A 13858-nucleotide genomic window follows, 5' to 3' on the forward strand; every position below is an offset into this window, starting at 1 on the left:
GTTCTCAGTTGGAAGGAGTCTGGACAGTGTTTCTTCGTGTATTCGTTGCCAATGGCAAGCTTGATCTGTAAGAATGTCCATCTCACGATAGCCAACTGTGCTTACAGCTCTTTCCAATATGAATTCCTCATTGCATTGCCGCGCTGTCTTAAGAATATGCAACTAAGGTAGGTGATTGTAGCTATATCAAGTAGTGATACCTTACATATCGACTCTTCACCCATCCATATGCGTGAGCAGAATCTCAGCGAGATGCATGGTAACATAGTCAACGCCGAATCCCAGAAATCAGTGTAGACAGCTGGACCCCTCAATTAAAAGCCGCACCTGTTCTTCCGCGGGGGCTCTTGACCACGTACGGGCTCAACCTAACCCATGGTCGCTTGTATGTCTTGATGATATCAGAGCCCCAATGTAAACGCTCACGCGGACCATAGACCCGCTTGCCTGTCCAGAGCTTTGAAGGTACTGAGTGCGACCACTATAATTCCTTTTCTCCAACCACTATTTATTTCCAAACTAATCAAACCCTTGATAAATTCCAGCTACTTATGCCATATATCCATGTACATAATGCATCTCCCCCGGTTTCCACCATTAAATACCACGCACCCTCACCAGTAATTCCAACATGGTCTCTACGCAAGAACAACGGCCCTACAAAGACCAAAGTGAAGCCTGGATCGTCGGCAGCGGCACCGCAGCCCTTGCGTCCGCGCTGTACCTCATCCGACTGGCAGGCGTTCCGCCGCAAAAAGTCCACATCCTCGACGCGCATGGCTCTCTCGGTGAGGCGCTGCACAACCACGGCGACCGCTCCTCGGGCTATGACCAGTTCGCCGGGTGCTTACCGGTACCTGTGGGCGAGCCGCTGAAGGAGCTCCTTGCGTTGGTCCCGTCCGTGCAGGATGAGAATCGGTCTGTGATTGACGAGATCGAAAAGGCAAACGCGGAGTTTGAACAGGCCCAATCGGGGACGAGCACGGGGAATGAGAAGGGAGGGAAGAAGAGCAAGAAGAAGAAGCAAGACAGAAACAGCCACACGCAGTTCCTCGTGCAACGCAACGGCGAGCTGCTGACCATCCCGACGGACTGCCTGAACCTGAATGTCCACCACCGCGTCTCGTTGATGAAGCTCTTCTATAAACGCGAAGTCAGTCTGCAACGAAAGCAGATCAGCGACTGTCTACCGCCGAGTTTCTTCGGCAGCACATTCTGGGCGATCTGGTCCGCGCAGTTCGGGTTCCAGCCGGCACATAGCGCCAGCGAGTTCCGCCGCACGCTCAGACAGTATATCAGAAAATTTCACGGCCATGGCCTTGCGATGCTGAGCTGCCTGGACATCACGGGGCGTTATCAGTTCGAGGCGGTGTTCTCGCCGATATACCACTTCCTGCGGAGTCTGGAAGTGGACTATCGGTTCGATGCGCGGGTGAAGGATATCGGGACGACGGCGAGGGAGGGGCAGACAGTCGTAGACAGAATCGATTACATCGAGAATGGGTTTGAATTGAGACAGCCGGTCGGTGTGGACGATACAGTGATCGTCACGCTGGGGTCGACGGTGTCAGGGTCGACGACGGGCACGAACGCCGACCCACCGCTCAGGGAGTCGTTACAGCCGGTCGAGGCGCCGGACGCGAACTGGGCACTGTGGCTGGAACTGGAGGCGAGGCATCCTGGGCTTGGGGATCCGTATAACTTCTGCACGAAGCAGAGCGAGTCGATGATCGAGAGTTTCACCGTCACGACCGAGGACCTGGAGGTCTACGCCCGGCTCTGCGCACTCTCGAAGAGCCCCGAGTCGGTTGGGCCAGGGGTGGGCTCGTTTATCGCGCTGCAGGAGAGCCCCTGGCGGATGAACGTGTGCCTACCGACGCAGCCGGTCTTCTCAGAGCAGCCGTCCAATGTGCGCGTCTTCTGGGGGTTCGCCAGCTTCCCCGAAAACCAGGGGAAGTTTGTCCGCAAGGCGATGGTAGCATGCTGCGGCGCCGAAATCATGGAAGAACTGCTGGCCCATCTGCATCTAGACCCGCGCCACCTGACCAAGCGCACGACCACAGTGCCGAGAGTGATGCCGCGGATGAGCGCGATCCTGCTGCCCAGGGCGCTGGGCGATCGGCCAGCGGTGATCCCACCATGCATCTCGAATCTCGGCCTGGTCGGGCAGTTCTGCGAGCTGCCGCATCAGAGCTGCGTGGATATGAGCTACAGCGTGCGGACGGCGCAGCGGGCAGTCGCGCATCTGAGGGGGCTGGAGGCAGACGAAAGAGATGAGCGGCACTGGTGTCATTTGAACTCGCTGTTCAGGATCCTGTTCTGGAAGTGATCCGTCAGGTTATGGCATTGCCTCAGTCCTGCTAGCATAACCCTGTCTTACCAGCCTATCAATTCTACCAGCCTATCAGTTCTACTAGCCTATCAACTCTATCTCCATCACTATCCCCAGCACCTTACTTAGTACGACCCCTATCTTAGCATCTTAGTACGTCCCCTATCTCAGCATCTTTAGTACATCCCTATGTTAGCATCTTTAGTACAGTCCCTATCTCAGAGTCTCACTTAGTACAAGCCATCAGCGCATTGCTGCGGGTGCTGTAGCACTGGTCTCTGGCTTCGCCGTCGTTTCTTCTGTACTGACAGTGGCCAGATCACGCGGGTGAGAAAAAAGGAAAGAAAAAGGCCAGTGGCCAGATGGCGATCGGGCGAGGCGTGGGGGGCCGATACGAGTAGGAAGGAAGATAGCGTGGGCTCTTTCCTTCATATTTGCCTCTTTGATAGGACCATGCCCTTCTCGAGTCAGGCACCCTCTGCCCGGTTCGATTGCTGGTAGAGTAAGCATCTGCCTATTATCACATCCAAAAATGTAAAGAGAAGGCAGGGGGATATGTAATTATAATACAATCTACTAATTGCTGGTTCGTTGGCTCTTTAGTCCTGGTTCATCTGCTCTACTGGCTCTGCCTTGAGGCTAGCTAGAGGGACCGATGTTACCTCGAAACCGGTCTGAGTCGAGTCGAGGGATTTTTACGGGGGACGGTCTTCAAAGAGCGCAGTCCTCCGTAGACGAGGCACCAATCCAGTATGGAAAGACAGCACGTGTCCTGCCGCAGTGGATGACGAGTCAAGCAACGTCAAGAGTTTGGCAAGAAGAGACAAGCGTTACAGGAAACTCTCAGTCCTGCCCGCCCATGCGAATGACAGCCGGCGGCCCCACCACGTGCGAGATCGGGGCCCGCCATTGGCCGCCACATCAAACCTAAGCTCTTCCTAAGCTGTTCCTAAGCTTGTCTGCCGGGCCAGCGCCAAGCCGCCAAGCATAGACCCGGTCGGACCGGGGTTCAAGTCTCGGCGAATGGGGAGGGTCGCTGCACGAACGTGGACGGGCACGCAGTGGCAGAGGCCAGAATCGAGAGACAGCGGCCGATGGCATGCAGCCTTCTGGAAAGTGGTCCAGGGTGGGCGGGCGTCGAGACTCGGGTGTTTCAGGTCAGCTCGTGCAGTTGGCGCAGTTGGTGCAGCTCGTGCAGCTCGTGGGCGCTCATGGCCCGCCCAAGTCGCGAACGGCCGTCTACACGTGGGTGGTGCGCTGACTGGCAGACATAAAAGGACTCGAACGCTTCCAGCTTTCCGGTCCCTGGTTCTTGTCTCTGTCTCATCTCGGTCAGTGTAGACTTCACAGAAGCCAGTCAAGATGGTGCTCGACCAGTACACCTACATCTTCGCCATTGGCACCATCTTTGCCATGCTGGATGCCTATAACAACGGAGCCAGTACGTGACCTAGCTCTACTGCTGCTGCTACTGCTACTGCCTCTGCTGCTGTTCCCCAGCGACGTACTGACCGCGCAACAGACGATGTCGCCAACTCCTGGGCCACCAGTGTCTCTTCCCGCTCCATCTCCTACCGCCAGGCCATGATCTTCGGCACCATCTTCGAGTTCCTCGGCGCCGTGACCGTCGGTGCCCGCACCGCCGACACTATCAAGAACGGGATCATCCCCCCCGAAGCTTTTGAGGGCAACGCGGGCGTCCAGATGCTCGCCTTTGCGTGCGCCCTCGCCGCCGCCTCCTCGTGGGTGATGTGGTGCACCCGGCACTCCACGCACGTCTCGTCGACCTACTCGCTCGTCTCTGCCATCGCCGGCGTCGGCGTCGCAACGGCCGGCGCCTCCTCCGTGCAATGGGGCTGGAACAAGGGCAACGGGCTGGGCGCCATCTTCGCCGGCTTGGGCATGGCCCCGGCCATCTCCGGCTGTTTCGGTGCTATCATCTTCCTCCTCATCAAGTTCGTCGTCCACATGCGCCGCAACCCCGTCCCCTGGTCTGTCTGGACCGCGCCCTTCTTCTTCCTCATCGCCGGCACCGTCTGCTGTCTCTCCATCGTCTACAAGGGCTCGCCCAACCTCGGCCTCTCCAAGAAGCCGCCCAGCTGGGTCGCCGGCGTGACCCTGGGCACTGGCGGCGCCGTTTGCCTGCTCTCCGCCATCTTCTTCGTCCCCTTCGCGCACGCCCGCGTCATCAAGAAGGACTACACCCTCAAGTGGTGGATGTTCCTCTACGGGCCCCTCCTCTTCAGCCGTCCGGTCCCGACGGACGCTACCTCAGCCGAGCTCCCCAGCGTCCCCAACTACGCCGTCATGCAGGACGACGACCTCCCGCCCGACTCGCCAGAGACCCTCGTCGACGAGCCCCTCCCGCCAGCCGCCCAGTCGGAAAAGAACCCCTCTGCCTCAGCCACCGAGGCCCAGCTCGACTATAAGGAGCTCGTCGCTCGCGGCCAGGAGCGTTTCCACGCCAAACTCCGACGCGGCCGCGGCCCCTTGGCCAGGGCCATGCGTACCCTCCACGACAACCCGATCGGCTCCGGCGAGATCTACGAGCTGCACAACATCAAGATCCTGCTCAAGCGTATTCCTGCCATGATCACCGTTGGCCTGCTCTATGGTTTGCACTACGACATCCACGCCGCGCAGTCGGGTATCCATGGGACCCCCGAGGGGGCTCGCATGGAGCGCGTGTATTCCCATGCCACCAAGTACCCCAATGAGGTCGAGCATACCTACTCCTTTGTCCAGATCCTGACGGCCTGCACTGCCTCTTTTGCGCACGGTGCCAACGACATCGGGAACTCCGTTGGGCCGTGGGCGGTTCTTTACTCTGCCTGGACCACCGGCAAGGCCAGTGAGTCGAAAGCGGAGGTTCCTGTCTGGCAGCTGGCTGTGCTGGCGATTATGATCTCGATTGGGCTTGTCACATACGGGTACAATATCATGAAAGGTACTTTGCCCCTCACCTTCCCTTCCGTTTGCCGTCCGAGAAGACATGCTAATTGGATACCGTACAGTCATGGGTAATAAGATCACCTACCACTCGCCCAGCCGTGGGTGCTCGATGGAACTGGGGGCCGCCATTACAGTACTTGTCTTCAGTCAGTACAAGCTGCCCGTGTCGACGTCCATGTGCATTACAGGCGCGACTGTCGGGGTCGGTCTGTGCAATGGCACCCTCAAGGCCGTCAACTGGCAGCGGGTGGGGCTGTTGGGACTGGGATGGATCATGACGATCCCCATTGCGGGAACGCTGGCCGGATGTCTGATGGGGTTAATTCTGAATGCGCCGCATTTTGGCTCATAGATGGAGTTTAGCTTGTTTCTCTCTTTCCTTTTTGTATATGTACATGAACTAGGGCTAGGCTTTTATAGACTGAGCAGAGCCTGTCCAGCTCGAGCTCTCACTCTCTACTTAATGCAGGTCAACTATATGGAGTGAGGATTAATGTCTCCCCTTTTCTCATCTTCTTCACCCGGTATGTCTTCTCGTCGCCTTCTCCATTCCCATCGTTATTGGCGATGGGAACCTCGACCTCACAATCGAACCCAACAGTCAAAAGAACCCTTCCCTCCTTCTCCCATTCGACCCTTACTTCCCTCTTGTCCCCATTTCCACCGATTCCAGCAGTAATGATCCCTTCCCCTCCACCCTCCCAGAGCTGCAGTCTCGGTTCAAACCTCACCCTCCCGTACCCAGGCACAGCAGGCCTGAGCCCAACGACATTGGCAACTGTATCATAAATCGGCACACAACTCCAACCATGGCAGTCGCTCCTTGGCATCGCCGCCGACTCTGCCCACGTCGTGAGGTTCATATCCACCATCTCCGTCCACGGTTGTACAAGCGTCCCGCGCAGCTCATCGTAGATTCCAACCTGCACCGCTGCCTCGAGAAGATAGAAGGATTGCGCGTACGAGGCCTTTACATAGCCTCCCCTTGTATCTGGGTGGAGCGCGCGGCGGAGGAGAGCTCTTGCGTGGGATCCTGTGAGGGCACCAGAAAGGACGGCGAAGACGGCGACGTGTTGGCTTCGTTCAGTGGTAGGGCTGTCCGGGCCGTCTACCAGAATATCTTCACCGTCCTCGTCGGTGCGAAGGCAATGCCGTCTCACAGCCTCATTGACGCTCTCTGCTCGTGCCCGATATTCCTCCGCCAGGCCGAGCCGGCCGACAAACTCGCACACCTCCGCTGCCTTATTCAGCACGTATGCGTAGAACAGACTGTTGTAGCTCGCCACTCCTGTCCGTCGATAAGCAGGCGGAACAGCAAGGTGCTTGAAGTCCCCTCCAGGTCCGAGAACAGACCACTCGGCTGTCCAGTCGACAAAGGCCCAGATCTCATCGTTGGCCGAGTCTGCATCTCCAAATCGCCCGACCATCCCGCTGTAAGCATCCGAAATCCTCGAGTCGAAATAGTTCAGCACCGAATCGATCCCACCAAGGTACCTCCTCACGAACAGTTTACTGGCCTCGGTGTCAACCGTGTACATGACATGATCCCACAGCATGAGCACCCAGCTCAGCGAGAAGATCGGAATGGTTACCCCCGGAAACGGAGTCGGGAAGTGCGTCTCGACGAGCCCATCACTTCCGCGCCGCGAGGCATGGAACTCATTGATTGTTTTCCTGGCCAGCCGGTCGTCAGATGAGAGTTGGTAGGAATAGAGCATCTGGAGGCGGCTGTCGAACGCGAACTGGTTCTGCTCGTAAAAGGGACAGTCGGTGTATGTTTCCTGCATGCAGTTGAGCAAGGTGTTCAGGCTAATGGTCCATTTCTTGGATTCGATTAAAGGTACGCTCGAGAGACTTGTAGTTATGGGGAGTGGGTAGTGCGTGCGTCGGTACATCAGCCTGGTTATCTGCAGGGGCTGCGAGTGCGTGGACACGGTCAGTTGGACGTAGCGGAATGTGCGGAACCAAAAGGGCTCGTACGTCCACTCCTGCTCTGTCGTGGAACTGGAGGAAACAGTATAAGAGTCCTCTGGCCCAACAAGGATTCCTGACGTATCGGCCCGATTGCCCTTGTTCCGTGCGAAGGGGTTCGGATTCCCCTCTGGCGGTGGGTACTCGAAGCACTCGGCGCAGCGGACGGTGACAGTAGAGCCAGCGCCTCCTCTGAATCCCAGTTCCAGAAAGGCCGTGATGAGGGACTCGTTCTGAAGAATCACCGCTGTGCGCGTGTTTGGTGGGATTTCGACGATCCCACTCCCGTCATTCCGTAAAAGGCTTCTCCAGCTCCCTGCCAGGTCCAGCCCAGGCTGTTCAGAATTGGGCTTGACGATAGCAGAAAACCTCCCCTCTGTCTCTGGAAATAGCGGAATAGACCGTGGCACGAGCCTCCACGGCTCCAGGATCGGCAGCATGGGCGTCTTCAGGCTCGACCGTTCCGCATCCAACCAAGCTGAGTCGTCGTAGTCTCCATCTAGCCAGCCCTCGACAGCCAGACTGCCATCAACCTCCTCGTTGATTTGCATAAACGCCGGCCCGAGCGCGCGGTTCCACTCGCTGCTCGACAGAATACGCACTGAATCATCCGGTAGACATTTCCAGCCTGAGCCTTCGGTGGTCGATACCCCCAACAAACCCGAGCTCTCATGCAGGATAAACCCCCCTATCCCGGCCCGTACCATACCCATATTCCCCTCCTTGACAGGTGAGTAGCGGAGCACTTTGGCGGCCAGGACATTCTTCTGTCCAGGGACCAGGAAGGGTGCAATGTCTAAGGTCTCGTAGTTGTATTCATGGAGGTAGGACTTTGCGGGGCCGAAGAGGATCCGCTTCCCATTGATGAAGAGGATGTAGCGCGTGTCTGCCGAGACGTGGACTGGTATTGGTCTGGCTGAGGGGATGGAGGTCGGTACAGTGAACTGTCTGCGAAAGAGGACGATGCGCGCTGTGCTGTGTGTGGATGTGAATGTGGGTGTCGACTCTGGGAGCCAGAGCCAGGGAGTCGTGCTTGTCCAGGGGGGCATCTTGCTGTCTGAGATTGCTGTATCCGATTCAGTTGGATAGATGGGCTAGGTGTGGTGGGGAGAGGGTATTTGTAGCTCGATGTCGGATATCCCGGTGGGATGTGATTGAATGCGGGGATTGGCGATTCATGTTATGATCTCTTCTTGAACTTGTGGGGTAATGGAGAGTAAAGTATAGAGCACAGAACTACTCGGTGCATTAGCAGCCGATTGGAATTGCGATGTGTGGATAAGCAACTTCTGATCATGGAGATATACATGACCTCACCACTTGGCAGCCCTAATTCCATGCGTGATCCCATGCTAGCCAGCACCCAAATTGGACACTGTCGTATATAACGGTCCAGGAACGATCCTGCTTCAAACAAATAGGGTCTGGAGGTCAGAACCAGAATATAAACACCGCTCCGAATTCACGCACGTATGTATATCTACATCTATACTTTGCACCCCGTATGTGTCGGAAATCCCGAGGCAATGTGGCCCGGCCCAACCGGCTCTCTAGGGCTGGTCCCAGGTATATTCTTGTCTTATTCGGTAAAATATTTGGCCGAGAGAAATATTAGCCATTACTGAGGTTGAAAATTAAGAAGGGTGAGTATCCTACAGGGGTAACGATCTAGATCCTGTAACAGAAAGAACGGGGAAGTGTCTAGTGAATTGGCTAATGCATACCTATACATATAGACGACCATGGTAATGCCGCATTAGAGCTTATGCAGGTATGACAAAGATACTGGGTGAACGTATAATTGCTCGAAATCTGCCCCTTTTTTTTTTTTTTTTTCTTTTAATGGTCTAGCTGCGAGGGGAGAACCCAGCGGTATTCATCACTGGAAAGACCATGGCTGCTAGAGTGCAGCAATTGGTAGAGCATCTCTGGTTCTACCTACAGGCTGCTTAGGAGTCACAGCATCGGTTTCGCCCAGTGTAGGCTACTCGAACAGTCGCTCTGTCCAGTCCTCATCAATTGGCGGGCTCGGGTCTTTCATTACACCCCAAAGTCTGATATCACCGACATTTAGCTATGAGGTATAGAAGGTATAGAAAGCCTGAGGAGAAGAAATGGCATAGAGCAAGGTTACCATGCACCAGATCATGGACTAAGAGAGGGAGGGGAGTGTTCGTTCACTTGAGGGATCCCTGTCATTGCTACATGAACCAAACAACAGGGACGCTTTGAATGTGGGGTACCACTTTGACATCACATTCACTGCTCGTCTGCAGCTCGTTCCAGACATCAACGCCTCCTGCTCAGACGTACTCAGACATGCATGGTAATAGGGTTAATTAGTTCCGCGAATCCAACAGCGAAACACAGAGGTCTCGGCTTGCGTGGGCATAGCTGTGGTGACACCCAGCAGGGAGAACTGGATAGCTTATATCCTTTAGCGGATGCGGAGCAAGGCAACCGCTGTTCGTCGGCCCAAATTGTAGTGCCTTTGGTGCACCGCCTACGGTGTTGTGAGTCCGGGCATTGTGTAGCCAGAGATGTAGTATAGCGCTATAAAGAGGCAGCTGCTGCTCTGATAACTGGAGCAACCTGTTTCCTACTTTTGGCCACATTCGTCTGTATCCATAGACGCGCGAATTGAGAATCATTCTCGAGAGCACTTAACGCATCTTTGATGCCTTGAGCATCGTCACCCTCATCAAGTGATTCCCATTCCTCCAAGCCCAACTCCGAGCTCGCTTCAGAGATTAGGGCTTTTACAGCATTCACACCCTCGCTGTTGAGTCCCCAAACAAGCAATTCCCGGGAAAACCGAACCTCCTTCTTCGAGCTGAACGCGGTCATAACAGATACCACGTCCAACTTGCGCTCTGAGGCGAAAGATTTCAGACAGTCGATAAAGGCGTGTGGATTGCCTGCCTTTCGAACAATCCAGGGTATTGACTTGACAACGGAGCAGATACCGATTCGTAGCGGGATTTGATCAGCGTGTCTGGTAGGTTTCTCGTCCCAGTCTTTGTAGTCTCGGCCTAGGATCTCGTCTACGGTGAGCAGATCTAGACTATTCTGCTTTGTTTCTTGAATCTCAGTGTAGAATCTATCCGCATCCCATAGAGCATCGGTTGCGGTTGCTTTGGGAAAGAGGAAATCGCGAGCCGAGATATCGAGATTGGTCACTTTGTCTTTGGACTTGAGATTGGCCGTGTCAATAAGGATTGGGCTCATCGCGAGTTTCGCCAACACCTCTTCATTTGGAGGCACTTCATCGGATTTGTGCCAGAGGCCCATTTTCTCGAGCTCGGTGACGACGAGGGAAGTACATGACCCGGCCGTCGCGATTAGGCTAGGCTGGGTGTTAGCAATAGGAGGAAGAAACCCCTCGTCCGCATGGTGGTCAATGCAGCCTAGGACAGTGAACTCTACTGGCAGGCTAGGTAGTGAACCCTTCCCCGAGCGGGTGTCCGAAGATCGCACCGGCAACGCGTTCCAGTCTACCAGGACAGAATCAGCTTGTAATTGAGTTTCGAGACGTCGTTCCTTCACTTGGTTCGCAAAGTCCGCTACAGTCAGAAAGTGTTCTTTGAGCAGCGAGCTCTCCACAGTGTTCCCCGCATCGGATCTAGATAATTGGAGTGCCTTCACGAATTCAGGGCGTAATCTGCCAAGCTCGGGTCCGGCAGAAACACTATCGAGGTTGATCACGGGCACATGAGGGCGTGGGTAGTCGCGTGGAACACGATTGTTGGCAAAGTACGAGTAGACGAGGGCTGAGACAATCGAATCGAGGTCGGCGGAGGGATTGCCGATGACGTAGATTGGGGACTCCGCACGAGACAGCGAACCGGAAACGAAGCGGTGATGAACCTGAAGTGCTGTGCGAAGGAATTGAAGGAGACTGTGCTCGGGAGAAGGAACTCGCATTGTTGCAATTGGTGTGAAAGGTCTGTTAATGAATCTCTCTCGTGGTTGTTGGAGAAGGAAAGGACTTACAGAAAGTGAATGCCTGAGGTGTCAATGAGGGGTCGGATCGGAAGAACGCGACTCCGGATATCCCCCTCCTACCTTCTTGGGGTCCTTCTCCCGCTCTTTTTACACTCATCGCCAAAAGAGCGAGGGAAATGGCAGAGCAGCGATTGAAGGCGGCCATCCTGGTCGTCTCTGATACTGCATTCCAGGATCCTTCTTCTGATCGAGTCATCGGCACGCTGACTGATGTGTTCCCGGCCGACGGGCCTTGGGAGAAGCCGATCACCAAGATAGTGCCGGACGATGTACTTCAAATCCAGCGAGCTGTGTGCGACTGGGCAGACAGTCCCAGTCCAGTGAATCTCGTTCTTATAAGCGGTGGAACTGGCTTTGCGGTTAAGGATAACACCCCCGAGGCTGTCACGCCTCTCCTTCACCGCCATGCACCTGGTCTTGTGTATGTACATTGATAGATTAGTTGGACGATACTGACATAACCAGGCATGGCATGATTGCCGCGTCATTGAAGGTCACGCCTTGTGAGTCCATCCGCATGGGCCAAACCTAGCAATAACTAACACATGCAGTTGCTATGATGGCTCGACCTGTCGCTGGGACCCGACATAAGTCACTAGTTATCACTCTGCCCGGCTCCCCAAAAGGTGCAAAGGAAAACCTTGAAGCTGTCATCAAACTGTTGCCCCACGCATGTACCCAAGCGGCTGGTGCGGACTCGAGGACGCTCCACGCTGGAGGGATTAAGAAGCTCGAAGCTGAAGCTGGGGTAAAGTCAGAGTCACAACATGATCATCATCACCATCACCATCACGAACATACTCACTCTCACTCTCATTCTCATGGTCATGGCCATGGACACGTTGTTCCAAGAGCACATACAACGCCTTCTGAACGGCGGTCAAATGACCCCGCAGCAGGGGCAACCCGGCGATACCGCGAGTCGCCGTATCCCATGCTCTCCGTGGACGAAGCACTGAGACTAATTTCAGCTCACACTCCAGAGCCGGAGGTTATCGAGGTTCCGGTGAATATTGACCTGGTCGGATACGTCATCGCGGAAGATGTTTACGCCGTCGAGGCGGTTCCAGCATACCTTGCAAGTATCGTTGATGGATATGCTGTCATTGCCCCTGAATCTCCCGATGACGGTCAGAGTACAAAGGGAGTCTTTCCGGTGGCTTCTATCACTCACGCCAATGAGGGGGGAGCGCTAGCACCGCTTGAGCCAGGCACCATTGCCCGGATAACGACCGGCGCTCCTCTTCCGCCCAACGCGAATGCGGTAGTCATGGTGGAGGATACTTTACTAGCGTCATCGACGCCTGATGGCAAGGAAGAAGCGACTGTCGAGATTCTAACTAGAGAGATCAAGCCCAACGAGAACGTGCGGCAGCCAGGAAGCGATGTCGCTCTAGGATCCAAGATCCTTCAGCGGGGTGACCTAATCACGCCTGTCGGTGGTGAAATAGGCCTGCTGGCAGCTACCGGGACCAGGACCGTCAAGGTATTCAAGAAGCCCATCGTGGGTGTTTTGAGTACTGGCGACGAGCTCGTAGAGCACGACGATCCCCGGTCTCTTCAGGGAGGGCAGATTCGAGACTCAAATCGGCCCTCGATCCTATCCTGCCTGAAATCATGGGGGTTCCCCGCCGTTGATCTAGGTATTGCCCGCGATACGCCTGCGGGCGAGCTCGAACAAAGCCTACGGGATGCTCTTCGTGGAGTCGGAAAGTCCAACACCAGCGTTGACGTAATTATCACTACAGGCGGTGTCTCTATGGGGGAGCTCGATCTGCTAAAGCCCACCATTGAACGCTCTCTCGGCGGGACTATCCACTTCGGCCGTGTCTCCATGAAACCAGGAAAGCCGACCACTTTTGCCACCGTTCCGTTCAAGCCAACGTCCTCTGCAGCAGGCCAACAAGAACGCAGCTCTCGACTGATCTTCTCTCTCCCTGGCAATCCAGCCTCCGCACTCGTCACATTGAATCTCTTTGTCCTCCCTTCTCTACACAAGCTCATCGGCCTCGGCCAGAAGCGGGCTGCGTTAGGCATTGCGCCGGCGCTTGGACTACCCGTTGTAGCAGTAACATTGTCACATGCTTTTCCGCTTGACCCTAAACGCACGGAGTACCATCGGGCTATCGTTACAGCGTCTCCCAAAGATGGACGGCTCTATGCCACAAGTACAGGGGCAGAGGGCGTAGGACAGCGTAGTTCTCGGGTCGGTAGTCTAGCCAGTGCCAATGCTCTCCTGGTGCTTCATCCCGGAAAGGGGTCGATTGAGCAAGGGAGTTTGGTCGAGGCACTGATGTTGGGGCCTGTTGTACGTGAAGGTGCTGCGGTTGCAGTATGACAGGAGCGCTCAGCGTGGTACCAAATAGAACACTACCTGCTCGTGAGTACGAATCCAGCCTTGAGAGGAATATAGACTACTTGATATGCTGCCTAACCCTCCAAAGACTTATTCTCGCTGTCCTTGTAGATTTCTTCCAGCAATTACAAGCGGACTTCTCTGTCCTCCAGGTGCCTGGATAGCGTTTGGACTCACAACCTGCGGATTGAATGCTGATGGCAGAAATCCACTGAGTCGCTCTTGACTTTAGGGAAAGGAAA

The 13858-nt window shown here is 55.3% G+C and overlaps 5 protein-coding genes across 5 annotated transcripts; 3 read left to right on the forward strand and 2 right to left on the reverse strand.

Annotated features, from left to right (window-relative positions):
* Positions 1-631: 631 nt before the first annotated feature.
* Positions 632-2329, forward strand: BDW70DRAFT_155671 (oleate hydratase; the record flags this gene model as incomplete). Its single annotated transcript, XM_073740073.1, has 1 exon — positions 632-2329. One exon carries the CDS (start codon positions 632-634, stop codon positions 2327-2329), a length of 1698 nt encoding a protein of 565 aa, XP_073600829.1.
* Positions 2330-3694: 1365 nt separating this feature from the next.
* BDW70DRAFT_167671 (inorganic phosphate transporter) lies at positions 3695-5636 on the forward strand (the record flags this gene model as incomplete). The annotated part of the gene is made up of 3 exons (XM_073742296.1): positions 3695-3773; positions 3855-5279; positions 5347-5636. The coding sequence occupies 3 exons, from the start codon at positions 3695-3697 to the stop codon at positions 5634-5636; spliced, it is 1794 nt and encodes a 597-aa protein (XP_073600830.1).
* Positions 5637-5754: 118 nt separating this feature from the next.
* BDW70DRAFT_167672 (bacterial alpha-L-rhamnosidase-domain-containing protein) lies at positions 5755-8304 on the reverse strand (the record flags this gene model as incomplete). The annotated part of the gene is made up of 2 exons (XM_073742297.1): positions 5755-8171; positions 8208-8304. 2 exons carry the CDS (start codon positions 8302-8304, stop codon positions 5755-5757), a joined length of 2514 nt encoding a protein of 837 aa, XP_073600831.1.
* Positions 8305-9648: 1344 nt separating this feature from the next.
* Positions 9649-11334, reverse strand: BDW70DRAFT_40575 (putative exopolyphosphatase). Its single transcript, XM_073743936.1, has one exon. The coding sequence runs from the start codon at positions 11177-11179 to the stop codon at positions 9809-9811; it is 1371 nt and encodes a 456-aa protein (XP_073600832.1). The 5' UTR covers positions 11180-11334; the 3' UTR covers positions 9649-9808.
* A 1-nt stretch (position 11335) lies between these two features.
* BDW70DRAFT_40576 (uncharacterized protein) lies at positions 11336-13636 on the forward strand. The gene is made up of 3 exons (XM_073743937.1): positions 11336-11681; positions 11726-11763; positions 11812-13636. Exons 1-3 carry the CDS (start codon positions 11377-11379, stop codon positions 13596-13598), a joined length of 2130 nt encoding a protein of 709 aa, XP_073600833.1. The 5' UTR covers positions 11336-11376; the 3' UTR covers positions 13599-13636.
* The last annotated feature ends 222 nt before the right edge of the window (positions 13637-13858 follow it).

The sequence above is a fragment of the Aspergillus foveolatus genome (genome assembly GCF_047715535.1).
Source record: "Aspergillus foveolatus strain CBS 279.81 unplaced genomic scaffold BDW70scaffold_2, whole genome shotgun sequence".
Classification (NCBI taxonomy): domain Eukaryota; kingdom Fungi; phylum Ascomycota; class Eurotiomycetes; order Eurotiales; family Aspergillaceae; genus Aspergillus; species Aspergillus foveolatus.

Bases quoted from the DNA above. Each gene is read 5' to 3' on its own strand.
- BDW70DRAFT_40575 (XM_073743936.1), bottom strand. From the start codon at position 11,179: ATGCGAGTTCCTTCTCCCGAGCACAGTCTCCTTCAATTCCTTCGCACA.
- BDW70DRAFT_40576 (XM_073743937.1), top strand. From the start codon at position 11,377: ATGGCAGAGCAGCGATTGAAGGCGGCCATCCTGGTCGTCTCTGATACT. The intron at 11,682-11,725 runs GTATGTACATTG...TGACATAACCAG, and splicing joins CGCCATGCACCTGGTCTTGT to GCATGGCATGATTGCCGCGT. The intron at 11,764-11,811 runs GTGAGTCCATCC...TAACACATGCAG, and splicing joins GTCATTGAAGGTCACGCCTT to TTGCTATGATGGCTCGACCT.